Here is a 26,568-nt window from a genome sequence, read left to right as displayed (position 1 = left end):
TTCGCTAGAACCAAAATAACCTCAGAATAAACAAGTAGGCCCACTGATAAATTGGTCTTCAGTAATCTGCTAAAGCTATAGTGGATTGATCTGCTTGTATTAAAAGCAATGCATTCTTAATTATGAAACTGCTGAAATTTTCCATTCGACATTTGAATGGTGTTGTCAGTTGTGTTTATATATCTTCTAAACGTTGAGTCGCTTTGAAACTCTAGGGGGATCTATTTGATGGATTGCTTGAACCTCTGACATGCCTTTGTTCACTGAGTCAAGGTAAGGATCCAGACACTAGCCAGGCCTCAAACCATACTGTGCCTTTATTTGCTGTCTGCAGGCATTTTCACCTGAAGCAGAGAGGACATTAAGACTAGGACTTGGTAGAGCATCCTTCACCAACCTGGTCCCTCCAGATATTTTGGGCTAAAACTCCCATCAGCTCCAGGCAGGTTGGGACAGTAGGTTGAAACTGAACATTCTCCTGCCCATCAGAGAGAAGGTTTTTTGAATGCCCTCTCCAGAGAAGGACACCTGTTTCAACTTATTTTCCTGGACCAGATGAAGACTTTCATTGGTACAAGCTTCTGGACTGGCTCACCATAATTTGACTGGCTTTTATTGATGTATACAGTGGTGCTCCGCAAGACGAATGCCTCGCAAGACGGAAAACTCGCTAGACGAAAGAGTTTTCCGTTTTGGAGGTGCTTTGCAAAACGAATTTCCTATGGGCTTGCTTCACAAGACGACAATGTCTTGCGAGTTCCTGCTGGTTTTTTTCCCTTCCCCCCTTTTTCTAAGCCGCTAAGCCGCTTATCAGCTGATCCAATCAGCAGATAAGCCGCTAATAGCGCTAATCCGCTAATCCTTCAATGGGCTTGCTTCGCAAGACGAAAAAACCGCTAGACGAAGAGAATCACAGAACGGATTCTTTTCGTCTTGTGAGGCACCACTGTATTGTTGTATTTTAATTGTAGGCCACCTGGGAGCTTGAGGCCAAAGAGTGGCTTTCAGGTTGACCTGATCAGCATCCTTTGTTCTTCACTAGCTAGTGTTTTGCAAGCAGCAAATGATGCTTTGTTTGTGAAATGGACTCCCAAGAATCAATAGGCAAAACTCGCCTGTGTGATTTTTGTGTGCACCCCGCCCCACAAGTTTGAATCCTGTGTACCAGAGGTGACCAACCTTTGACCTTCCAGATCTTGCTGGACTCCCACCATACCCAACTGGCATGGCCGCTGGTTAGAGATAGTAGGGATTGTGGTCTAGTGACTTCTGGAGACTGAGAGGTTCCCTATATCTTCTGTTTACATGTTCTCCTGGCATAGGTCTTTATGCAGCCAAAATGGCACCACCTCCAAGGTTAGCAGAAGTACCTGCATTTTAAAAAATGTAATAGAGGGCAACCCCAGAAAAAGCCGAATGAGAACTGAGCATGCTCAGTGGACAGGAAATGCCAATTGCCTAGGCGAGGAATAAAACAGAAAATCATGGGGGAGCAGGAGTGGAATAGAGTATCCTGCAAGAGGGCTGGAACAGAGTGTCCTTTGAGAGGGCACAACTGACTAGCTGCTGCACTTATCAGGAAAACATCAAACAGCAGCGTTTGGTTGCTGGCCTCACCTTAAAACTCATATTTTCCGCAAAACCTTTGGACACTCCCTAGCCTCCCTAGCCCCGATACCCTCCTTTTGAAACAAACTCTGTGTGTAATTAAAACAATGGCATATTCTGCTTATTTTCCCCCCGTTTAGTGTTTCTCACCCCTTGGGATGTGGGTGGCTCTGTAGTCTAAACCACTGAGCCTCTTGGGCTTGCCAATCAGAAGGTCGGCGGTTCAAATCCCGGCAACAGGGTGAGCTCCCGTTGCTCTGTCTCAGCTCCTTCCAACCTAGCAATTCAAAAGCACACTAGTGCAAGTAGATAAATACGTACCATTGTGGTGGGAAGGTAAACAGCGTTTTTGTGAGCTCTAGTTTCCATCATGGGGTTCTGTTGCGCCAGAAGCTGGCCACATGGCCCAGAAAACTGTCTGTGGACCAATGCCGGCTCCCTTGGCTTGAAAGCGAGATGAGCGCCACAACCCCATAGTCACCTTTGACTGGACTTAACCATCCAGAGGTCCTTTACTTTTACCTTTACTCCTTGGGTCAATTTATAAATTGAAAGCCTCTTGTGGTAGGGACCTACCCTCTCATTATGCCCAGGGCACTTTACAGATAAATGATAATGCTCCAAAATAAAATAAGTAACATTTGGAGGCTGGGGTTGCCACTGGCACGTGCGGTTAGATTTTCTTGCTTGAGAAAGTGTACTGAATCTAAGAAGAAGTTGACCCAGACCAGATATGCGGCAGACTTCTCAAAACGGCGATTCATAAGAGCCATTAGAGAAACCACAGCTGGTAGGTGCCATTTTAGAAGAGGCACACTCTCTGTGATGCACAAACAACACTACTGTGTGCCCTTGAATGATTTGTGCGTAGGACAATCTATCGTATTATGTGCTGCTTTGGGGGACTTTTGTCTTGGGTGATGTGAAACCTCTGGTTGTGGTTGACTCCGTAGCCTGTCACAGAGAAGTTGGATGCTCAGAAGAGTCTCTGGCCCCAATCCTGCACTTACCGTATTTTTCGCTCTATAGGACGCACCGGACCATAGGAGGAGGAGAATAGGAGAAAAAAAATTCTCCCCCTCTCTGCGCAGCGCCCCTTCAGCGAAGCGGCAGGAGAAACGGAGCCCCTTCCATTTCTCCTCCCGCTTCGCTGAAGGGGCGCTGCGCAGCTCTCTCTCTCTGCTGAAGCCGGGAGAGTCTTGCTCTCCCGGCTTCAGCAAAAGGAACCCGAAGCCTTTGGAGCGCAGCGTGAATTCCCACTGCACTCCAAAGGCTTCAGGTGGCTATCCCTGAAGCCTGGAGAGCGAGAGGGGTCGGTGCGCACCAACCCCTCTAACTCTCCAGGCTTCAGCAAAAGCGAAAGCAACGTGAAGCCTCCAGAGCGCCTCCTTAATTTTTAGAGGGGGAAAAGTGTGTCCTATAGAGCGAAAAATACGGTATCCTGTAAAACGGGACAGTTGCAAACAATGCAGTGGAGGAGAGATTTATACCTGACCTGGTAGGTGCTGCAGCTTCCAGGAGGGAGAGAGGTGGCAACAAGTTTGGCCCAGTGCAAACACACCAGCTGAGCCAATCTAGCCATGTGTTTGCACTGCGAGACCCTCCTGTCCCCCCCCCCCGTTCCCAGTAAGCAGTAGCCATTCAGCTGTCAGGAGGACAGTTAAGCATCTCTGCCATGCCACCTGCTACTGGTCATACAAAAGGTTGCTTACTTGTCTGAGGGGTTTTTTTGGCACCCATTTCTCCACCTAGGCTTGTAGCAGTCCAAAGGCATTCTAGACCAGGGTTTGCGAAACTTGGGGCTATAGCTGTTCCTGGACTACAATTCCCATAGTCCCTAGCTAGCGGGACCGGTGGTCTGGGATGATGGGAATTGTAGTCCAAAAACAACTGGAGACCCGAGTTTGGGAAATACTTTTTTGAGACAAAGGCACTTGACAAGGGCATGGAAAACCGCTGGTATGGTCTGAAGAGAGTTCAGAGGGCAGATAGAGAGCCCTAGATGACTGTATTTGGCCCCTGAGACGCCCCACATGAATTGCAAGGCATTGTAGAGGACTTAGGTTTGTTTGCCTAAGACAGAGCAGTAGACCACAATGCTTGAGAAATTAGGCTTTTTTATTTTATCCTGTGTCTCATATCTCTGGAAGTAGAGCAGAGTTTAGAAGCACAAATATATCAAAGGCTTTTGGGAGCAAAAGTAACATTTGTTTTGGTCTCTAAAGAAGTTTTCGCAGTGGGCGAAGTAGCATTATGAAATGCAGAATTTCTCTGTTTATAGTTGATTATTGAATCCCAGGGTTGGACTCCAAGCAGAATTTTAAATTAAAGGGAGATCTTATTAGTAATGCCTTTCAGAAACTTATTTTTCTAAAACCGTTTGCGCTCCTTTAGGAAAATATATAAGCATCTTGTTAAGATACAAATACTTAAAGCCCCAATTCTCTGTGGCATAGCAGCTCTTTACTTCTGCCTTCTGTACAATAGAACATATTATATTGGATGGTTATCAGTGCTTAGAACATCTCAGCAGGGTGGAGAAAACCTCTTGCCCTTCCCTGGTAGCTTCACTAATTTTTGTCTGCAGGGAAATGGCAAACTGGCGGAGTTTTTTGTGCTGCAGATTCTTCAGCAAGTCTAAACTCTGTTTCGAGTTCACTTATTATTGCGTCCCTTGGGTCTTTTGTCCTGGGGTTCTGTGCAAAAGAAACACAGTGCATAACTTGGGCTTTGGACAGTCTGGACTTCCTATTTATTTTCTAAAGTTTCTAGTTCTGAGTGTGGTGTAAAACCGGGAAGGCGAAAATCCTGGAAACCTGAGTTACATTGTGCCAGAAGCAGTCAGGGGCAATCTTCTAAAAGTCTAGCAAGCAATATCTATACTTTGTTGTTACTTTTTTCAAACATTTTCACAAAATCAAATAATTACATTGTTTCATAAATTGACTTCCTACCCTCACCTCCCGCAGTGTTTTTACTCAAACCTTTTCTACTGCATTATATATTTTATCTGTTACAAAAAGCTTCTCTATTACAATTATTTTATCTTTTTTCTTCCGCTGCTTTTATCTCAAATCCTGCCCATGATTTCATTTGACTCTACACACACACACACACACACACACACACACACACATTAGTCCACAAAGAGCCTCCATTCTTCTATGAAATTTCATCCTTTTGATCTCTTAATTTCGCTGTCATCTTTGCCATTTCTGCGTAGTCCATTACTTTCAAAAGCTGCCACTCCTCCTCTTTCCATTTCTGTGCATATAATATTCTAGCTGCTTGGACCTGATATCACTTTCACTTTTCATCACTTTTTAAATTTGCAATACCGTCTTTCTATCTTACAATACCCAAGGCGGTTTACAAGCTGAAGAAACAAAGAATGTACACCTTATAATCTAATGCAATATAAAAAATCTAATGCAAATCTAATGCAATGTAAAAAAATGATAATAAAACATAACCTTAAAATAAGCAACCTACTTCAAATAAAGTAACATTCAACAATCCATTGGAATAATATAGAATAATATTAAATATAAAAATTAAACAGAAATCCACTCTTAACCATTACAATAAATAATTTCTAAACTACAATCAAGAAAACAACGGCAAGCCACAGAGGCTGTGGGACAAGGCAGGTGGAAGAAGCCTTGCCTGATGAAGTCTCTCCCCTCACTATTTACATTCTGCTCTGTTTACCCCTTCCTTGCCCGTGTATTTTCTTTCTTTCTCTCTCCCTGTCTGCTTTGGTGGCATTGCTGTTTGTTGGCTTACTAGTAGTACATATGAGAAGGATGTAGGGGTCTTGGTGGACCACAAGCTTAACATGAGTCAACAGTGTGATGCAGCAGCAAAAAAAAAGCTACCACTATCCTAGGCTCCCTCAACAAAAGTATAGCGTCTAGATCAAGGGAAGTATTAGTACCACTCTATTCTATTCTATTTGTGGGTGGCGCTGTGGTCTAAACCACTGAGCCTAGGGCTTGCAGATAAGAAGGTCGGCGGTTCGAATCCCCATGACGGGTGTGAGCTCCCATTGCTCAGTCCCTGCTCCTGCCCACCTAGCAGTTCAAAAGCATGCCAAGTGCAAGTAGATAAATAGGTATCACTCTGGTGGGAAGGTAAACGGCATTTCCATGCGCTGCTCTAGTTTGCCAGAAGTGGCTTAGTCATGCTGGCCACATGACCCAGAAGCTGTACCAATAAAGCGAGATGAGCGCCACAACCCCAGAGTCATCCACGACTGGACCTAATGGTCAGGGGTCCCTTTACCTTTTATTCTGCCTTAATCAGACCACACCTGGAATACTGTGTCCATTTCTGGGCATAACAATTTAAGAAGGATGTTTTCAAGCTGGAACAGGCTTCCTCAACCTCGGCCCTCCAGATGTTTTTGAGATTACAATTCTCATCCTCCCTGACCACTGGTCCTGCTACCTAGTGATCATGGGAGTTGTAGGCCAAAAACATCTGGAGGGCCAAGGTTGAGGAAGCCTGAGCTGGAACGTGCGCAGAGGAGGGCAACCAAGATGATCAAGGGTCTGGAAACTAAGCTCTGTGAGGAACGGTTGAAGGAGCTTGATATGTTTAGCCTGGGAAAGAGGAGACTGAGAGGAGACAGGATAGCCATCTTCAAATATCTTAAGGGCTGTCACATGGAAGAGAAGGCATGCTTGTTTTCTCCTGCTCTGGAGGGCAGGACTTGAACCAGTGGCTTCCAGTTGCAAGAAAGTAGATTCTGACTAAACAGATGGGAAAAGCTTTCTGGCAGAGCTGTTTGAACGGTCTCCCTCGGGAAGTTGTGGACTCTCCTTCCTTGGAGGTTTTTAAGCAGAGGTTGGATGGCCACCTGTCAGGGATGCTTTATCTGAGATTCCATTTTTTTTAATAGATATTTATTGAAGGTTTTCCATTTTAGTAGATTAAAAAGCCAAAAAGAAAAAACAAAAAGAAAAATTAAAAACATATACAGTTTACAGTCCTTATTTTTCAATAACATATTTCCCTGACTTCCCCACACCTCCCCTTCTTATATTCCAATTCAAATTGTTAGTTCAACAAGTTCTTATCCCCAATTTTTAACCTTTTTATGTTTAATTCATTATAAAAAACCGATTTTACCTTATAAACATCAAAATTTATACATCAGTACTCATTCTTAAATCCTTTTTCTAAAGTCGATCCAAATTCCCTTCCACGAATTCCCCACTTTTCATACAAATAACAAAACAGAATAAAAATAAAAAGACGAGTTATAATTATACACCCTTTGGATCCCCAAACCCCACCCCATCCCCTTTCCCGGTTTCAATCCCCAACAAATGTCCATCAGTCTTAATCTACTATCAGCCTGGGGATCTCACGTCCAAGGCTCTTAATTGTCTCTCAGTTCCTCTCTGCCGGTTTTTTTTTATAGTCCTTAATATTAAACACCAGATCTTGGAGATGCTCTAGCCTGATGAGGACAATGTTTCTTCCAGCCAGACCTCCATACTTAAAAGTGGAGCCCAAATCTTGTTTCTTACTCCTTTCAAATCCAAATGTCCCCAAAGCTCCAACTTTCACCTTAATCAAATTTGTAATCCTTGGGTCTTCAGATCTCCACAGAGAGAGATCTCTCCATTCTTCAATCTCCAATTCAGACCAGATTTTCATCATCAAGTTCTTATTTTCCTTTATAACCATCATGTCAGGCCTCTGGCTCTCCTTTGTCATCTGCAACATTATATCTCCTCCTTCCTTTTCCTCAAAAACAGCATGTGTCTCTTTCTCCACACTCTCAAAGTTCTCAAATTTCTCCTCTTGTCCAGCTGCTTGGGCTTCCTGGATCAAATCCTTATCAGAGTCAATGAACTTATTTACTGTTAAGTCTAGAGTTGCAACGTTGGTAGTCAAAACATCAATTTGGCCTTGTAACTTTCCCAAGAGAAAAAAACCTCTGTCCAATTTAGCTTGAGTTTTCCCTCCTTCAGCCATTCTTGTAATGTCCCGAAACCCCCTCTAAAGGGATTTTGGTTACTTAGTATTCCTTCCAGTTCAAATCCAGCAGTCAAGTTAGTTTGTGTCAGTTCTTCCTTGTTTTCAACAAAGTATAGCCCAATTGTAACAAATATAACCAGCAGAAACAATAGAAAACAAAGTTCGCTTTTTCCGTCTTGACAGCTAATTTGACAGCTGTCAAACTCTTCAATATCTCTCCAACAGGCTCTCTCACGGATCACTCCCGGGTCCGGGGGGGGGGGTGGCACCTCAGCTCCAAAAATTAGCTCTTATCCTCCAGTAAAATTGCTTAAACTGCCAAATCGTGAAATTAATATCTTTTACCCAATAAAAAGGAAACAATCCTCTCGACCTTAGTTAGCTAGTCCTTGCTTTAGATTATTTACAAGACGGGGAGACGGACTTCCTGTTTGCATCTTCCCTGATCGTGCCTGATTAAAAAAAAATTTCTTTAGAAATCCAATTTCCGTACTACTCACAGGTTGCTGCTTTAAAGTCCAATTGTTCACAAGAAGTCAGCGCTCTCTGACCATGGCATGCGGCTTCACTCCGCAGGAGAAGCAGTCGACTCACAGCACCGTGCCGCTCACCCCGACTCCCATTCCAAAGCCTTTAAAAAGGCTCCTTCACGGGTCGGGGGGCGCAAATGGTGCCCGCCGAGTCACCAGGTTCCCCACCTGTGATTTTTAAGGGTTCCCGCGTCGCCACAGCGGCAAGACTCGAATCCTGCGGAGCCGATTCCCTCCGGAGCTTGGAGGGAATCCGCCATTAGCCGATGGCACTAACCTGGAAGTCCGCTTTATCTGAGATTCCAGCATTGCATGTGAGTGCCTGGAGGCGGTTGGAGGATGGATGGCGGCTAACAGATTGAGGTTGAATCCTGACAAGACAGAAGTACTGATTTGGGGGGACAGGAGGTGGGCAGGTGTGGAGGATTCCCTGGTCTTGAATGGGGTAACTGTGCCCCTGAAGGACCAGGTGCGCAGCCTGGGAGTCATTTTGGACTCACAGCTGTCCATGGAGGCACAGGTCAAATCTGTGTCCAGGGCAGCTGTTTACCAGCTCCATCTGGTACGCAGGCTGAGACCCTATCTGCCTGCGGACTGCCTCACCAGCGTGGTGCATGCTCTGGTTATAAATAATAATAATAATAATAATAATAATAATAATAATAATAATAATAATAATTATTATTATTATTATTATTATTATTATTACCCTTGGGTTCCTTCTAACTCTAAGATTCTATGTTCCTTGCATGATTTTTATGTGTGTTCCAAGCCAAAAAGGGAAAAGAGCAATTGCTGCTAGAATACCTTTTTAATTGTTATACCCTCTCCGTTGCAAGGTCCGTCATCCGGTCATCTGTGCCAACAACCATGTCTTTTGCTCCATTTGTATCGAAGTGTGGCTGAAGAACAACAGTCAGTGTCCTGCTTGTAGGATCCCCATCACCACTGACAATCCTTGCAAGGAGGTCTTAGGTAAGGCAGCCTTTCCCCCTCCCATCAAATGCATGCATAATCTTTTTATCCTCTGAATGGCATGGAGCCCGTGCAGCATCCAGCTGCACTGTTTCTGCTGAGGCTCGCAACCAGCTTTTGTATTTTTATTCTGCCCTTTTTGCAACGGTGGCGTCCGTTTCACTATATCCCATTTTGTTTTTGCAACATCCCCGAGAAACAGATTTGACTGTGATCGTGTGTGTTATCCAGCAAACCCAGGTGTTCCCAGCCATAGCCTTGATTCTCGAGCCAGTGCGCTGCAGTGGGGTGTAGTGGTTAGAGCAGGTGTCACCAACGCAGCACCCACAGGGGCACGTGCCAAGACGATATTCCTGGCACCCACAGGGTCCCTGCCCCTGCTGAAATGAGGCTTGAAAGAAGCATTCTGTTGTAGCCAATAGAATAGATTCAACATGTGCTGAGTTTGTTGTTTGTGCCAGGCAAAGTTTCCCCAGTTTGCAAATAATATGCCCCCAGAGTCGGCAACCCTGAAGCGAAATGTTGGCCTGGGAAACTTGAATTCAAATCTCCGCTCAAGTCGTGAAGTTTACTGCTTGACCTTGGGCCAGTTACTTTTTTTTTTTCCTACTTAGTCTACCTCACAGGGTTGTTGTCAGGTATATGGGTGGCACTGTGGGTTAAACCACAGAGCCTAGGACTTGCTGATCAGAAGGTTGGCGGTTTGAATCCCCGCGACGGGGTGAGCTCCCGTTGCTCGGTCCCTGCTCCTGCCAACCTAGCAGTTCGAAAGCACATCAAAGTGCAAGTCGATAAATAGGTACCACTCCAGCGGGAAGGTAAACAGCGTTTCCGTGCACTGCTCTGGTTCACCAGAAGCAGCTTAGTCATGCTGGCCACATGACCTGGAAGCTGTACGCCGGCTTCCTTGGCCAGTAAAGCAAGATGAGCGCCGCAACCCCAGAGTCGGCCACAACTGGACCTAATGGTCAGGGGTCCCTTTACCTTTACCTATATGTGTTACACATTCCAGGAAACTACATGGGAGCGATCGCAGAGGTGGTAGCAACCCCAGATTATAAGTAAAGAAAACCCCCAGATTATAAGTAAAGAAGACTTTAGGCTGGAATCCTCTACCTGGCAGCAAGGCCTATGGAAATCAGCATTCTGATTTCTGAGTAGAAGATGTAATGAATTTTATAAATATAAATAAGATTTCATTGCACGTCTCTCAGGGTGTTTGTCAGGAGGAGAGTGACTTTAGGATTTGACAGCCTTTGTGAATCGTAATCTTAAAATAAATTACATTTAAACTTCAAAACGAAGTTTGCAAACTTGCTGCCCCTCCAGATGTTCGGGCAGGGATGTTGTAGTCTGGAGATATCTGGAGGGGCTGCACCTGTTTAGAAGAAAGCTGAGCACTGAACGGAGCTTTGCTTGTTGTGTTGCTGCAGGAGGGACGAGTGAAAGCAACCCTGTGTTCAGCCCGACGGTCAGGAAACAGCTCCGCAAAACGAGGCTGGAGCTAATGCACAAAGAATATGAGGTAAGACGGTGTCAGGGAAGGGTGGTTTGTGAGGTTCTGGTTTGTATGGAGCCAACTCCCTTGGGACACATTAGCAATGGGGAACCAACAACCTGTGGACCTTATTAGGTCCGCAAGGCCATTTTGGCCAAGCCACACCCACCTGCCCTACACCTGTGAAGTGTGGGGCAGGTAATGACCTGGCTCAGCTAAAGGCAAAGTGCTCCGCAAGACTCAGCTATCATGCCCAGCCTTTTGCAGAACACTTCACAAGACAAGGCTTCGCAAGAGGGTCTTTGGGGATGTTCTGGGGGCTTTACAAGCCCTGGTGAATCAGTGGGTTCTCTGGTCCGGTGTCAGAAACCCAGCTCGTACACTATCTTAAGGTGTACACTGGATGGAAGCCCATATTTTGAAACTGCTTTGTGTTCCAAGGTGCTGTTCCGTACAGATCTGGCTAAAATAATAATTATAAGAATAATAATTTGTACCCCGCCCATCTGGCTGGGTTTCCCCAGCCACTCTGGGCGGCTCCTAACAGAATATTAGAAACACAATAAAACATCAAACATCAAAAACTTCCCTAAACAGGGCTGCCTTCAGATGTCTTTTAAAAGTCGGATGGTTATTGATTTCCTTGACATCTGATGGGGGGCGTTCCACAGGGTGGGTGCCACTATCGAGAAAGCCCTCTTCCTGGTTCCCTGTAACCTCACTTCTCATAGTGATGGAACCGCCAGAAGGCCCTCGGCACTGGATCTCAGTGTCCAGGCTGAACGATGGGGGTGGAGCTGCTCCAGGTATACTGGGATAAGGCCATTTAGGGCTTTAAAGGTCTGCACCAACACTTTGAATTGTGCATTTGCCTAGGCTCTGCTGAGAAAAAGATGCTGTTTGAGATCAGCCTTTGGTCTGATCCAGTACTATAAGATCTCTCTCTCATTCACACACATACAGGGTGAGTCGTTTAAAAGAAGCCCCATGGATACAGAGTACACATGTTCCACAGGGCCTGTTTTAAAAGACTCACCCTATATATACATGTACAGTGGTACCTCGGGTTAAGAACTTTACCTCAGTGGTACCTTCAGGTTACAGACTCCGCTAACCCGGAAGCAGTACCTCGGGTTAAGAACTTTACTTCAGGATGAGAACAGAAATCGCGCAGCGGTGGCAGTGGGAGGCCCCATTAGCTAAAGTGGTACCTCAGGTTAAGAACGGTTTCAGGTTAAGAACAGACCTCCGGAACGAATCAAGTACTTAACCAGAGGTACCACTGTTCTCTTTGATGACAGATTCAAAGCCAGCTCATTTTCTGTACCGGGATCAGCCTACAAAAACCTGAAGAATTGAGCAGTATAACAAAGAAACTTAGCCGATATTGTTGTTGTTTTTCCCTCTTCCTTTCCTGCCTCCTGCAAAAACGTGTTTCTTCTGCCCCCTAATCGGCCATGGGTTTGCCTCACTCGGAAGGATGAAATAGAATCTCTGCAGAAGGAAGTGGAGGAGCTAAAAGGGAGCAAGCTCAGCCTGGAGGCGCAGCTCAAATCTGTCCTGCACCCCGAGACGCTTGACGTGTCTGACAAAACCCGGGCGAGTCCAGGACTCTCGGAGGACAAGCCCAAGGTGGATCCAGAGACTTTGGCGGTATGGACACAGAAGCTTCAGGCGGCTAATGATATGTATGAAAAAGTGAAGGAGGACATGGGAGCGCTAACGGAGGTAATGAGTGCGAAATCTGACAATATTGAATGGGCAGGGATAACTGGCGGTGTGACCTCTTGTGTAATTTCCTAGGTGGGTTGAGAAGCGAAATAGGGTTGAGGCACTGGCTCAGTGGACTTCCTGTTAATTGGCCATTGTCCAATATTCCATGAAACCAAGAATGTGGTTGTATGAAGTCCATGTTCTGTCTTCTTTTTCGACACACCATCATTGGACGGCATGGGCAAGCCCTGATCCATGCAGGGACTGAGTTCTGGGTCATTGCGCACTTGAGTGAAATCGTGTGCGATTGAAATACCCCGTCCCCCATTCCGCCCTTTTCGTGGTATCTTTTATGACGTTTCCGGGTCACTTTGGGGCTCGGCACTGTGTGCGATTGTGCACGTATCGGCCATGACTGTAATTAACTTAATGGCGCCTGAATGTTCCCTTCATGGCCGTCGAGATTATATAACACCGGTCCTGAAAGACTTACATTGGCTCCCAGTATGTTTCCGAGCACAATTCAAAGTGTTGGTGTTGACCTTTAAAGCCCTAAAAGGCCTCGGCCCAGTATACCTGAAGGAGCGTCTCCACCCCCACCATCCAGCCCCGGATACTGAGGTCCAGCGCCGAGGGCCTTCTGGCGGTCCACTCACAGCGAGAAGTGAGGTTACAGGGAACCAGGCAGAGGGCCTTCTTGGTAGTGGTGCACTCTCTGTGGAATGCCCTCCCATCAGATGTCAAGGAAATAAACAACTATCTGACTTTTAGAAGACGTCTAAAGGCAGCCCTATTTAGGGAAGTTTTTAATGTTTGATGTTTTATCGTGTTTTTAATCTGTTAGGAGCCGCCCAGAGTGGCTGCGGAAACCCAGCCATATGGGCAGGGTATAAATAATAAATTATTGTTATTATTATTATTACAGGATGGTGCATGCATGTTCCCTTCATTGAGGGCCCACAATCTTGTAACTGTCCCTCCTGAAAGCTTAGACCTCTTTGCCTTCGCTCCACCTATTTTGGCTCCCCCACTCCACTTTTTCTTTCTCCAGATCCTCCGCACCCCCATGACATTTGCTCAGTGCCAAAGAGCCACAGCATCCCTATCCTGGTTTAGCATAATGTAAACAAGCTGTAAGGAGCCTCTGTCTCATGCTGCGCTCACACACCTTTCCTCTTGCATGGTCAGAAGGAAGCGTTAAGACACTTCCAGTTTTGCTTCAGTGCAATGTGTCCAACCTTGCAGGTCCAATCTGTGCCCACCCCAATAGGCTGACTCTGACAGGCAGGACAACCTGTTTGCACGTCGCCTGGATGCCAGATGATGGGCAGGGGGGTTTCTCCGCCTGCCCACGAAAGACCCATGTGCAGCCACTGACAGTCAATTGGTCTGTTGGAAACGCAGCACAAAGATGCTTTGCAAGCCCCATGTCTGCGTTTCTCGAGCGCCAGGTCTTGGGTTGGTGGAGCTGCTTTGTGTTGTTTGTCAGCTGCAGGGTCCTGCAGCCAATCCTGCAGGCTTGAACCAAGAGCCCATCAGCTGGTACAGTGGTGCCTCGCAAGACGAAAAGAATCCGTTCCGCGAGTCTCTTCGTCTTGCGGTTTTTTCGTCTTGTGAAGCAAGCCCATTAGCGGATTAGCGCTATTAGCGGCTTAGCGGGCTTAGCGGATCAGCTGTTAAGCGGCTTAGCAGCTTAGTGGATCAGCTGTTAAGCGGCTTAGCAGATCAGCTGATAAGCAGCTTAGCGGATCAGCTGTTAAGCGGCTTAGCAGCTTAGTGGATCAGCTGTTAAGCGGCTTAACAGATCAGCTGATAAGCGGCTTAGCGGCTTAGCGGATCAGCTGTTAAGCGGTTTAGCGGCTTAGGATCAGCTGATAAGCGGCTTAGCGGCTTGGGAAAAAGGGGGGGAGGAAAAAACCCTGCAGGAACTCGCAAGACATTTTTGTCTTGTGAAGCAAGCCCATAGGAAATTCGTTTTGCGAAGCACCTCCAAAATGGAAAACCCTTTCATCTAGCGGGTTTTCCGTCTTGCGAGGCATTCGTCTTGCGGGGCACCACTGTAGAGCCATGACTTCAGCCCCTGTTTTTTGTAGGTATCGGCTGTGCTTCATGGGGCAAGTACGTGTGGTTTGGAGGAAACAGGGATATGGGTCAAAATTCGGCCTGTGGGCCGCAGCCCTGGTGCGCAGCTGAATTTCTGACCTTTTCTTTGTTGCGAGTGTGCGAACGTGTGCGCCTGTGGCTTCCTTGCCCTGAACGGAAAACGAGACACTTGATTCCGTTTGCGGAGACAAGAGGGGCTTTAAATCCTGAGGCTTATTAATAGCAGCATTCTGCAAGCGACACCAATGGGGCCTGGCAAATAAGTTGTCATTGCGGATTTTGTTCTCTAGAGTGTGTGTGTGTCTGTGCCTCTCTTTTTATTTTTTTTCTATAAGGGGAAAAAGCCGCTTGACAATCTTAACTCGGTTTGGGGGAGTCGGGAAGCTGTTCGACACTCATTTTGCTGATACCTGCACATTGTAATGTTAATGCATTTAAAGTATTTAGTCATGTGGAGGAGAAGGAGGGGGGGAACATGGAATTGCCATTAGTACCTCCCCACCACCACTCCTTAATGACTGTCAGGCTGAACTAACATGGCTCTGTTTATTTCCCTGGGTAGAAGCCTTGCGGTGTATTTTGGGAATATAAATTAAAAATGCCTGTCCTCTCTCCAGTTTTTGCAAGCCATTTCCCAGGGTAATTTTTAAGTGGTGTCTCTGTCGAGGGTCTCGGAGAAGAGGGAGCGAGCGGAGTTAACTGTTGCTCCTGTCTAAATATGCTTCCTCTCCTTTAAAGTCTTACAAACATTACGAGTGAGTTTGTTTGGGGGTTTCTTATAATCCTATTTATTTCCATATAGGTAAATAAGAAGCTGAGGCTTGAAAACAGTGGCCTTGTGAGGGAGAACTTGCGGCTGAAGGCTGAGGTTGGAAGCCGATCGCCCCAGAAGTATGTAAATATTTTAAAACTTGTCGTGCATTATTCATATGATCGTACGCAGCTACTGGAGGACCATAACCGCCGTTGCAGGGATGCAGACTGGGCTGGTGGAGAGCTTTGTCTTTGTTTTGTGTGTGTATGTGTGGAGATTAAATAGGAATTCTGAACGGCTTGTCTTCCTTCGGACTTAGATGCTACATGCCGTCTCTGTCTGAATGCATGGTGATTTATATTAGATTTGTTTCAAAACCACCTACAACGATATTACAAAAACTGCTTGATATTTGCCTGTTTCCTACTTCCCCTCCCCCGCCCAACCCCCTGTGCTGTTCTATAGAATTAAAAAAAAAAATGGATTCATTAATGAGTCCTCAAAACAACTTGCACCACAGGTATTCAGGTGGAAATTTATTGGTTTTGTTAAAAGTGATTGTAGCCCACCCTGCAACCCGAAGGTCCAAGGGTGGAGATGCAAAAACAGGACAATCAAATCAACAGCAGTTAAAAATGATTCCCCCTTCCTTCACGACAATGGTACTGCTAACTACAGCCTTGTATTCAGATGCTTGGGTGGCAAGGGGATCTATGGAAGTAAATTAATGGACAGGCAAAGAAAGGGTAGAGCAGGGATAGCCAACATGGTACCCTCAAGATGTTGATGGACCTCAACTCCCATCAGCCCCAGCCATGGGAGATGATCAGGGAGATGATGGGAGCTATAGTCCAACAACATCTGAAGGGTACCATCCATTCTTCCTTCACCAACTCGTAGTGTTTCCAGGTTGGCCTCAGAGGTGGGAAAGTCTAGCCTACTCCTGGTTGCTCTCAAGGTTACTTAGAGAACTTGGTGGAAAGCCGTATTGTTCCCTCTTCTCAAAGCATTGGTTGAAACAGATCATAGCAATGGCGTGTGGTAGAAGTCCACCTTTTCCACAATGACTCCTCCAGTAGTTTTGTGGCCATCGTCCATTTCCCCCAGCACTCATACAACAAGTTTTGGAACCCGGGGTCCCCAGCATGGCACCTGTGGGCACAGTGGCACCCTTGGAAATTCCCGTCGGGACCCCCCAAGGCCCACCAGCCTCTTCCAATGTTTAGTTCTTCTTCTTCCTTTCTTGAATTTAAAGAGTGTGGTGAACAGCTCCTATCACTAACCATTGGCCATGGTGGTTGGAGGTGATGACAGTTGGAGTCCCAACATCTGGAGAACTTGGTGTTCCCCACTCCTGATCTGCTATGTTAAAAGACTCATCACTTCAAAGAACGTGATGAGACTGGGAGAGCTCAGTTGGTAGAGCAGGAGACTCTCAACCTCGGGGTTGTGGGTTTGAGCCCCACATTGGACAAAAGATTCCTGCCTTGTAGAGTCCTTTCTGACTCTACAGTTCTATGATCCTTTGAGAGAGAGGGCGGTCATCTCATCTTGGCTGTCTGATGTGTGCAAACCACAATGTTGGGTCGGACATAAGATACATTCCTACCTAACTTTCTTCCTGAGTTAAATGCACTAGAAATAGACTGGTGGGTTAGTTAATGTGCTGATGTAGCCCTGCTCAGTCTGTACTTCTCCATGTGTCCCTTATGGCTGCTAGAATGGTGGTCTTTCTAAGGTCCAGAGACACTTCTTAAGAGAACCTGCGCTTGAGAGTACAATGCTTTCTCTTGGTAAGCAAATTAGAGGTTGCCTCTAATGCAGGTTGCATTAAATAAACATCTTACACATTTCTTCCATTGGACCTTTCTGCTAGATCTGCATATAAGTGAACTGTGCATATTTTGCACAGGCAAGTCTCTCTCTTCCACGGCAACTACGGCTGGATCCCAAAGTAAATGGCAGCTTGCTAACAGGCCCCCGCGTCTTCTCACCATGAATCCTGTCTTGCAGCCTCTTCCAAGGGGCCTGCTACTGAAGATAGAGGGTGACCAGCTTGAAGGGAAAGCGACATGCTCCCTGGTTTCCAGTGGGAGACAAGTATTGTTGGAATTTGAACAGCGGAGGCTGGGTTCTGTGGAGGCTGCCTCGGCCTCTGTTGGCAGCATCCAACAGTACTTTTTGAGCATTGGAAAGCAGGGAGAGGGTGCCCCCCGCTGAAACTTGCATTTCGTTGTGTGCCCTTCCCCTCTCCACTCTGCTTAGGAGGACGACAAAAAGGCTCTGAGAGAATTTCCAACTCCCCCCAAATGCTTCTGCTTGAAACAGAAACAGAGTTAGCTTGGCAACCATTTTGAACATGCGACTGGTTTGCATAATGCCAAGGTTTGCAACCTTTCTGCCTGGGAGTCATTTTGGACTCAAGCTGTCCATGGAGGCGCACGTTAATTCTGTGTCCAGGGCGGCTAACTATCAGCTCCATCTGGTACACAGGCTAAGACCCTACCTGCCCGCAGACTGTCTTGCCAGAGTGGTGCATGCTCTAGCTATCTCCTGCAATGCGCTCTATGTGGGGCTACCTTTGAAGGTGACCCGGAAACTGCAATTAATCCAGAATGCTGCAGCTAGACTGGTGACTGGGAGTGGCTGCTGGAACCACATAACACCGGTCCTGAGAGATCTGCATTGGCTCCCAGTACGTTTCCGAGCACAATTCAAAGTGTTGGTGCTGACCTTTAAAGCCCTAAACGGCCTCAGTCCTGTATACCTGAAGGAGCGTCTCCACCCCCATCGTTCAGCCCAGACGCTGAGATCCAGCGCCGAGGGCCTTCTGGCGGTTCCCCCATTGTGAGAAGTGAGGTTACAGGGAACCAGAGAGAGGGCCTTCTTGGTAGTGGCGCCCGCCCTGTGGAACGCCCTCCCTTCAGATGTGAAGGAAATAAGCAGCTATCTTCTCTTTAAAAGACATCTGAAGGCAGACCTGTTTAGGGAAGTTTTTAATATTTAATGCTGTATTGTTTTTAACACTTGATTGGAAGCCGCCCAGAGTGGCTGGGGAAACTCAGCCAGATGGGTGGGGTATAAATAATAAATTAGTAGTAGTAGTAGTAGTATTCTGAATCCACGGCTCACTTGACCAACTGCGTTCTTTCTGTGGCACCCTGTGGGGCTCAGGAGCCCAGTTATGACAGCTCCTCACCCCTTTTCAAACACACTCCCTCGTGGAGTCTACCCTCAGCCACCTTTTCTCTCCCCTCACCTTGAGAGTCCTCCAGGCAGCGGATGCCACTGCCCATGGTCTTTGAGCAGCCGCCCCCAAGAGAAGTGCCTCTTCACATTGCCCCACAGGGGCCTGGGAAGATGATTCCCCCAGCCTTAGCAGCCTGGTGGAGACTGGCCGAAGGTGAATGTGAGGCCATCTTACTCGCCTTGGGAGGCAGCAGCAGCAGGCAGGAATGTGCCCCTTCAGCACCAGACACTGAGCTCCTAGGCAGGCCTTGCACACAGGAAGCACAAGAAAGGCCAACACAGTGCCTGCCTGCCCAACCTCCCACTTGTCTGTCCATTCCCAACAGCAAGGACTGGTGGACTGGCTGGCTGGTTTCCCTCACCCGCTTGCTTGCTTGCTTGCTCCAAGGCTGCCTCAGCTCCTGGCAACCAGCACCCCCTGACCAGCCCGCATTCAACTGCGGAGCTTGTAGCCAGGGCTGCTGCAACAAACAGCTGTGCAAGCCTTTGGGAGGCAGAGATGCAAGAGGGCATCAGAGGAGGGAGTAGAGGAAAGAGGGACAGAGGCCAGTGTTGCCCACAGCACTCCTGACCACCATTCAAGGCATCCCAGGGTACCACGGCGCACTGGTTGAAAACCACTGCTGTAAGCCAAACCATGGTTTACTGAGACCATGTGAAGGTAGAGAAGAGAAGAGTCCACAGCCAGTTTGTTCTTCCTTAAGGTCCTTTTTGGGACGTGGGTGGCGCTGTGGGTTAAACCACAGAGCCTAGGACTTGCCAATCAGAAGGACGGTGGTTCGAATCCCCGCGACGTGGTGAGCCCCCGTTGCTCAGTCCCAGCTCCTGCCAACCTAGCAGTTCGAAAGCATGTCAAAGTGCAAGTAGATTAATAGGTACCACTCTGGCGGGAAGGTAAACGGCGTTTCCGTGCGCTGCTCTGGTTCGCCAGAAGCGGCTTAGTCATGCTGGCCACATGACCCGGAAGCTGTACATCGGCTCCCTCGGCCAATAAAGTGAGATGAGCTCTGCAACCCCAGAGTCGGCCAGGACTGGACCTAATGGTCAGGGGTCCCTTTACCTTTACTAAGGTCATTTTTGCTGCCATGCTGAGCTAAGGTGAGGTTTGGCTTAGCACACGAGTCACTGACATTTGATGGCAAATACTTTCAGGGCGGCTTATAAATGGGAAAATAGCAAAAATTTAAATGGCGAGTAAAAGTGGGCAACCCACCCCCCCGCCACCTAAATTCAGACATCTTGAGAAACCAGGAATGAATGAATTTTATTATTTCCGTCACATACCAGTTCCAGCCCACATACAATATCAAGGAAGTCATAAAACACAATAGGGATACATTTGAATTTGCAGTTAGGTATAACAGGGACAATACAGATATAGCAACAGTTTAAAAATATATAAATTAAAACTTAGTCACTAACATATAACCTAAAATTACCATTTAAGGCCTTAATCATTATGATAGCACAGCTTGTTCCCTAAATTTTATGGCAATCGCACAGAATTTGGCTACCCTTAACGTGATCTCAGGATCCTTGTCCTCTACCAAGGATTTTAGACATTAAAGTTTGGATTCATTTGGAGATTTTTGCATAGCAGTGGTAATAAATACCGAGCGTATATCCCCGTAGAAACGGCAGCGTAACAAGGCATGAGAGACAGAGAGAAACCAGGAAGAATTTTGCCCAGGACAAAAATTATAACCGATACATTTATGTATGTGTGTGTGTCTGATAATTCTACCCAGCTCTTCAGTTCAAATGAATACTCAACAAGGCTTAGAAAAGAAACACAAATCCAATATGCAATATTAAAACCGCAAATACAGTGACTGAAAGTAACGTTTGTTAACTGCAGCACCAAAACAAATGTTAAATATACAGTGGTTCCTCGCAAGACGAAATTAATCCGTTCCGCGAGTCTCTTCGTCTAGCGGTTTTTTCGTCTTGCGAAGCAACCCTATTAGCGGCTTAGCGCTATTAGCGGTTTAGCGGCTATTAAAGGCTTAGCAGCTATTAAAGGATTAGCGGATTAGCGGCTGAAAGGCTATTAGCGGCTTAGCGGCTTAGAAAAAGGGGGGGAGCGGAAAAAAAATGGAACACTTGCAAGACGTTTTCGTCTTGCGAAGCAAGCCCATAGGGAAAATCATCTTGCGAAGCAGCTCAAAAACGGAAAACTTCTTCCTCTAGCGGGTTTTCCGTCTTGCGAGGCATTCGTCTTGCGGGGCACCACTGTATTTATAAATCTGTGCAAGAAGAGTTCAGCTTGTAGTCTGTTCACCTGACACAGTTAATTTTTGATCAGTTTTTGTTATTTCTTGCACCTGTGGATGTGCTTCATGTTGCATCTTCAGTCTCTTGGTCAGGTGTGCACTTCAGCAATCGCAGAACGCTTTTAAGTTCCTCTCACCACATCCTTCAGAATTTAGCAGCTCTTCTGTCTAAGGACTTGCCCCCAAATTTGCTTCGGGTGAAATTTGAGCAGCAGCTCTCAGTATGAACCAGGCAGAGGGCCTTCTCGGTAGTGACACCCTCCCTGTGGGATGCCCTCCCATTAGATGTCAAGGAAATAGCTATATGACTTTTAGAAGACATCTGAAGGCAGCCCTGCTTAGGGAAGTTTTTAATGTCTGGTGTTTTATTGTTCTTTTAATTCTGTTGGGAGCCGCCCAGAGTGTCTGGGGAAGCCAGATGGGTGGGTATAAATTATTATTATTATTATTATTATTATTATTATTATGGTGAACCAGTCAAACCTCCTTAGGGTGAATATTCTACATCTGGGGTGCTATCACCCCATCCTATGCCCTTTTAAAATGTGGGGCTTTTTCGAGTGGGGGTGTTATGGGGTTGTTGTTGCTGTTATTATTTTGATGATGTATTTTGTGGTTTTATATTTTGATTTATTCCGTGAACCTCCCCGAGACCTCCATGTATAGGGCACTATACAAATTCAATAATAATAAAATTCAAATAATAACAAATTCAAATAACAAATTCAAATAATAACAAATTCAAATAATAATAGCATAATATTAATACCACTGAGAAGGCTCTCTTCCTAATTGCCACGTGCCTCACTTCAGATGGCTTGGGGCAGCCAGAGGAGGAACTCTGAAGATAATCCTGAGTTTACAGGTTGAGAAAGGGCATATCCTTCAGAGATCTAGGTACCAAGCCATTTTAGGCAGGCCCCAGCACTTCGAATTACACCCAGAAATCTAACTAAAACTTGTGAAGCAAAATGATCTAGGGAGTCAGCACAAACTCTTCATCAAAAGCACCGCTCTGCTCAACTGACTGCTGTGTTTTTTTTGAAGTGTGCGGGCTTGGAGTTCCAAGGAAACAAGGAGCTTTGCAAAAGATTTTTCATTTTATTTTTTTAAAAGTTCCAGCACTGCGTAAGCCGGGAGAAAGCTGTACATCAGAGAGGAAAATAATCGCAAGGCTCCAAATGAGTCTTTAAAAAAAAAAAATCTCTAAAGGATGGTGACAATTACTGAATCTCATATTGGCATTTTTATATTTGACAAGGTGACATTGTGGATGAAATGTATATTGTAAAACACTGCTGAGCTGTAAGAAAATGATTGAATGTAAATATTTCAAGATGTGGACTGCTGTTCAAATGTTATCATAAATCTCTGCCATTGTTTTAGGGGATAATTCTTCATGCATATTTGAGTTGAATGGATAGGTCCAGCCCCTGGTAGGGTAATCTTCTGCTTGTTATTGCCTTAGTGCTGCTAATGGTTTAATTTTCAGCCGTAGACTCTCTTTTTTCTAAAGTATTCTCTGCTTCCTTTTATCATAGATGTAGAATTTTGGGGCTTAAATAGGGCATAATCGCCATGCTCTCGGTTTTGTCGCAGAGTGGTGCTTTGCTGACTTTTAAAGACATGGGCATGACCCATCCTAGTGTGGGCACAGCTTCTAAGTATGGAAGAGCTGGTATCACCATCATTTTAGTTGTACCCCACCCACCCCAGCCACTCTTGGGCGGCTTCCAAAAGATAGAAAACCATAAGCAGAACATCAGACATTAAAAACTTCCCGATACAGGGCTGCCTTCAGATGTCTTCTAAAAGTCATATAGCTATTTATCTCCTTGACATCTGATGGGAGGGCATTCCACAGACAAATTTTATGCTGGATGATGGAGGAGTGATTGGGATGGTCAGCACTCTTATCCTTCAGCTGTTTACTGTTAAAATAATGCTACAGAGGTCTTGACATTGAGGAAAGAAGGGTCAAGAAAGTAGGATTTATCACGAGTGTGTTGCCAGGGCCATAATAATAATAATAATAATAATAATAATAATAATAATTGTCCATCTGGCTGGGTTTCCCCAGCCACTCTGAGCGGCTTCCAACAAAACAATAAAATACAATAACCTATTAAACATTAAAAGCTTCCCTAAACAGGGCTGCCTTTAGATGTCTTCTAAAAGTTTGGTAGTTATTTTTCTCTTTGATATCTGGTGGGAGGGCATTCCACAGGGCGGGCTCCACTACCGAGAAGGCCCTCTGCCTGGTTCCCTCTAACTTCACTTCTCGCAGTGAGGGAACCGCCAGAAGGCCCTCGAAGATGGATCTGGTGTCTGGGCTGAACGACGGAAGTGGAGATGCTCCTTCAGATATACAGGGCCGAGGCCATTGAGGGCTTTCTCCTGCACCATTCTGCTGCCTCAGAGCCTTCCCAGTCTGATATTTCCATGGGAGGTTCCCTAGGCTGTTGCCTCCCCACATTCCTCCTCATCTAGCCAGTCCTTGGCAAGAATCTGTATTGGAATTCTTTTGATGGCGATATTGTTTTATCGATTGTTGTATGTTGGCCACGGATCTATTGGGAGGATGGGCAGGATATACATTTAAGTAATTGTTATTATTTATGGGACCCCTTTTTTCAATAAAATGTAAACTCAGCACAACTTACAATAGTTAAATAAATAGCCCAGCAATGCCTAGAGAGACCATAGATGCCTCATCTCCCTTCCCATTCCATGTCTGCCATTTTCCCTTCCTTCTCAGAGTCCCTCTTATTTTCCTAACTCCATAAATGTGTCTGTCTTCTGAGCCACCTTCGTCAGAGCTATGAGTTGTTTGCATATAACAAATCGTCTATTTAATTACCTTTAACTTTCAAGCCACAGGTTTCTTCTAGGAGGCCTATAGAACCACGTTTTGTTGATCTTGCCTCAGTATATGGGATTGTTGAGGGTTGCTTCTTGTATAAATAAGTGAAACAGTAAGAATTGGGGTGTTGGCTGACTCTCTGTTTCCTTTAACCCTCTTTAAACGCCTCGCATTTCGGTTTCCTGCAGATTCGGGAGGTTTACCGTCGCCGTGCTTCAGTCCAAGCTGGAACAGTGCGAGCGCGAAACCAACCGCCTGAAGAAAGCTTTGGAGAGAAGCGATGCCTACATTGAAGACCTGGAAGCTCAGGTCGCTCGGCTGAAGAGGGAAGGCAGCCAACGGAAAAGCACAAGCCCGGAAAGCGACGCGGCGGATCCCATGGAGGACAAAGAAAGTGGCAGGAGCGCAGCCAGCGAGATAGCACTGCTGGAGAGCCCGGAAGAGCCCATAGAGCCGAGCTGCTTGTGCGCTAGCCACAGCCCGGATGACCTCGAGCAGCCGGCAGGTAGCGGGCTGTTGGGAAGCAGTAATGACGTGTGCCTAAATTCAGCCGGCCGGGGATGTTCGGATGAGCCCGTTGCTCAGTGCTCGTCTGGCACGGACGTTTTCGCCGGCTCTCAGGAGGGCCTCTTGGATATAGGGGGCTCCGAAATGGACACCTGTTCGGAGCAAACATGGGATAAAATAGAAGACTGTGTGCCGTATAAAGAAGAGCTGTATGAACTCCCAGATCCCTGCACACCACTGTCTCTCAGTTGCCTGCAGCTGAACACTCCTGGCAACAAAGACGACCCTGCCACAAAAGAGGAGGATCCCAGAACGACACCCACCTTTCTGAGAAAACTGGAGTTTGAGGATTTTGGCGAGGCGTCGGATGACGGGAACAAAGACTCTCCAGAACATAGCGCCAGCAGTTGCGAGGGCGGTGAGACCAAGGCGGCCTGTTTTGCTTCGGACAAGCCGGTGTTTTGGAACAGGTGCCAGCCACGCTATGACGAGAACTTTGAGGGCGCTGAGCCCAGCGCGGCCCCCGGCGACTCTGGCGAGCCTTCGGCGAAATCCAGCGACAAAACGCACAACACCAGCGTCCCAAAAAAGCTGCATCCTGTCCGCTCTTCAGAAATGAATCGAACCAGGACGTCCAGCGAGGCGTCTATGGATGCTGCCTACCTTGATAAAATCTCCGAGCTGGATTCGATGATGTCCGAGTCGGACAATAGCAAGAGCCCCTATTACACTTCCAAGTCGTCTTCTGACCTGGATAACTCTTGCAAGTCGACGCAGTGTCCTGACCTCAATGAAAAGGATAAAGCTGTCAAGGAGAGGAAGGAGGAAAACGCTCTGAAATGTCCTCTTGCAGGTGATAATTCGGAAGAGGGGAGCGACTGGAAGTCTGCCACCTTTTCCATCCTTTCTCCATCTGCGTTAGAGACGACAGAGCCGTTCCCGTTATTTGCCAGCCGGACTTCAGAAACGAGTGAAACGAAACCTCGGAGTTTCCTATTCCAAAGAGAGCTTTCCCCAAGCTTTCTCTTTAGCAACTCTCGAGGGTCATTTGAAGAGCACAAACTTGGGTCCCCCCTCTATAAGGTGGCGCCCGAGTTGCAGACCCTTCACAACCAACTCCAGTCTCCTTGGTCGTCTTCCTTCGTACCCGACAGAAAAGCCAAAAGTATCCACGCGTCGGCGAAAAGGAAAATCCAGAGTAGCCTGACCAGCGCGAGTCCCTCAAAAACGACCAAGAACTGATTCCCTTCTTGACTTTCAGTGGGTTTTTTTGTTTTGTTTTCCTAAACACAATACTTTAGTGCCAATGTGAAAATGTTTGTCCTTCACCATCCCTTGCAAATTCCTTTTGGGTTCTCCAGTGACCTCAGTCTGTCCTACTTTGACACTGAGCGACGGAGTGTCGAAATCCTTTGGTGTAGGGGTGAGGATCCTGTGGCATTCCCAGATTCATCCAGACTACAATTCCCACCATTCCTGACAATCTGCTGGGCTGGTGGGAGTCTGGCAACATCTGTAGACCCACAGGTTCTTTCCCCCTCTGCTTTGGAGTACATTTTCTTGAAGAATAAATCTTTGTAACGTTTATCTCTTGATAGATGTCTTCAGGTTTAGGCACCTCGGGGTTTCTTTTTGCTTCTTTAGCGTTGGGTTATAGGAGGTCTCTATCCTGCGAGGAGCTGTTAAATGCCCAGTTACTGAGCCTTGACAGATCTTCAAAGCAGTTTCTCGTGGAGACAAATCGTGATATGGGTTTGACACCAGTGGGGTGGCTGCGTTGCTTCTCGTTTTCTTCTGCAAAAATGTGACGGGAGCTATCATCACAAAGCCCAGCTTCTCTCCGAAACTGGTTTCCACCGCAAAACATTTGCTTGCTCGCACCTGCATGAGTCTTTGCTGAATCTGTAGCTATGAATATGTAGCTGTTAGTCTCTTTCTTTGGCAGTTTTCATTTGGAAAAATAATGTTGTTTTGCTGAAGACACGGAACCCAGTCCTTTCTGCTTCTTTGCTCTCCTTTTTTTTTTTAATTAAACACTGCTTTCAACTTTCCAAAAGAGAGAAAGTGCCACTGTTGTACAAGACCGTGTTGTTTTGTGACTGTGTAGTTCATAAAAATGGGTTGGTATGCTAATGCCTTGTTTACCAAATGTGCACTGAGCATTTTACATGAATACTGTACTGTTTTACATTAATACTGCATGCTTTTTTCTATGTGGAATGAATAAAAAAAAAATGTCACAAGCACCGCATTTCATTGATGCTGCTTCAGATACTGAATTAGCATACAAAGAATTGGAGACTTTTGTAATTAGAAATCCTACTCGGAATGTTCATTAAGTCGTTCCCTGTGATAGCAGCGCGTACCAGTTTTGTCAATGTGGTATCGAATAATGTAGCTGGTATCTTTTTATTTCCATCCTGCATTAATGTTTGGTTTCAAATTCACTTGTATTCTACTCTTGCCTTCAAAGAGCTCTGGGCAGCAAAATGTTCAAGGGGCTA

The 26,568-nt window shown here is 46.3% G+C and overlaps 1 protein-coding gene across 2 annotated transcripts in view; it reads left to right on the top strand.

Annotated features, from left to right (window-relative positions):
• OBI1 (ORC ubiquitin ligase 1) overlaps positions 1 to 26,315 on the top strand; it is a 30,693-nt gene extending 4,378 nt beyond the window's left edge. For both annotated transcript variants that reach the window (XM_082218631.1, XM_082218632.1), the window contains exons 2-6: positions 8,969 to 9,104; positions 10,538 to 10,629; positions 12,082 to 12,330; positions 15,221 to 15,309; positions 23,746 to 26,315. In XM_082218631.1, coding sequence (XP_082074757.1) covers positions 8,969 to 9,104; positions 10,538 to 10,629; positions 12,082 to 12,330; positions 15,221 to 15,309; positions 23,746 to 25,306 — 2,127 coding nt within the window. In that variant the 3' untranslated portion in view covers positions 25,307 to 26,315. The remainder of the gene's footprint in view (positions 1 to 8,968; positions 9,105 to 10,537; positions 10,630 to 12,081; positions 12,331 to 15,220; positions 15,310 to 23,745) is intronic.
• The last annotated feature ends 253 nt before the right edge of the window (positions 26,316 to 26,568 follow it).

Source organism: Podarcis vaucheri (genome assembly GCF_965113315.1).
Source record: "Podarcis vaucheri genome assembly, chromosome: 4".
NCBI classification, from domain to species: Eukaryota; Metazoa; Chordata; class Lepidosauria; order Squamata; family Lacertidae; genus Podarcis; species Podarcis vaucheri.
The sequence above is the reverse complement of the archived record's forward strand: the minus strand, read 5'-3'. Positions and strand labels throughout refer to the sequence as shown.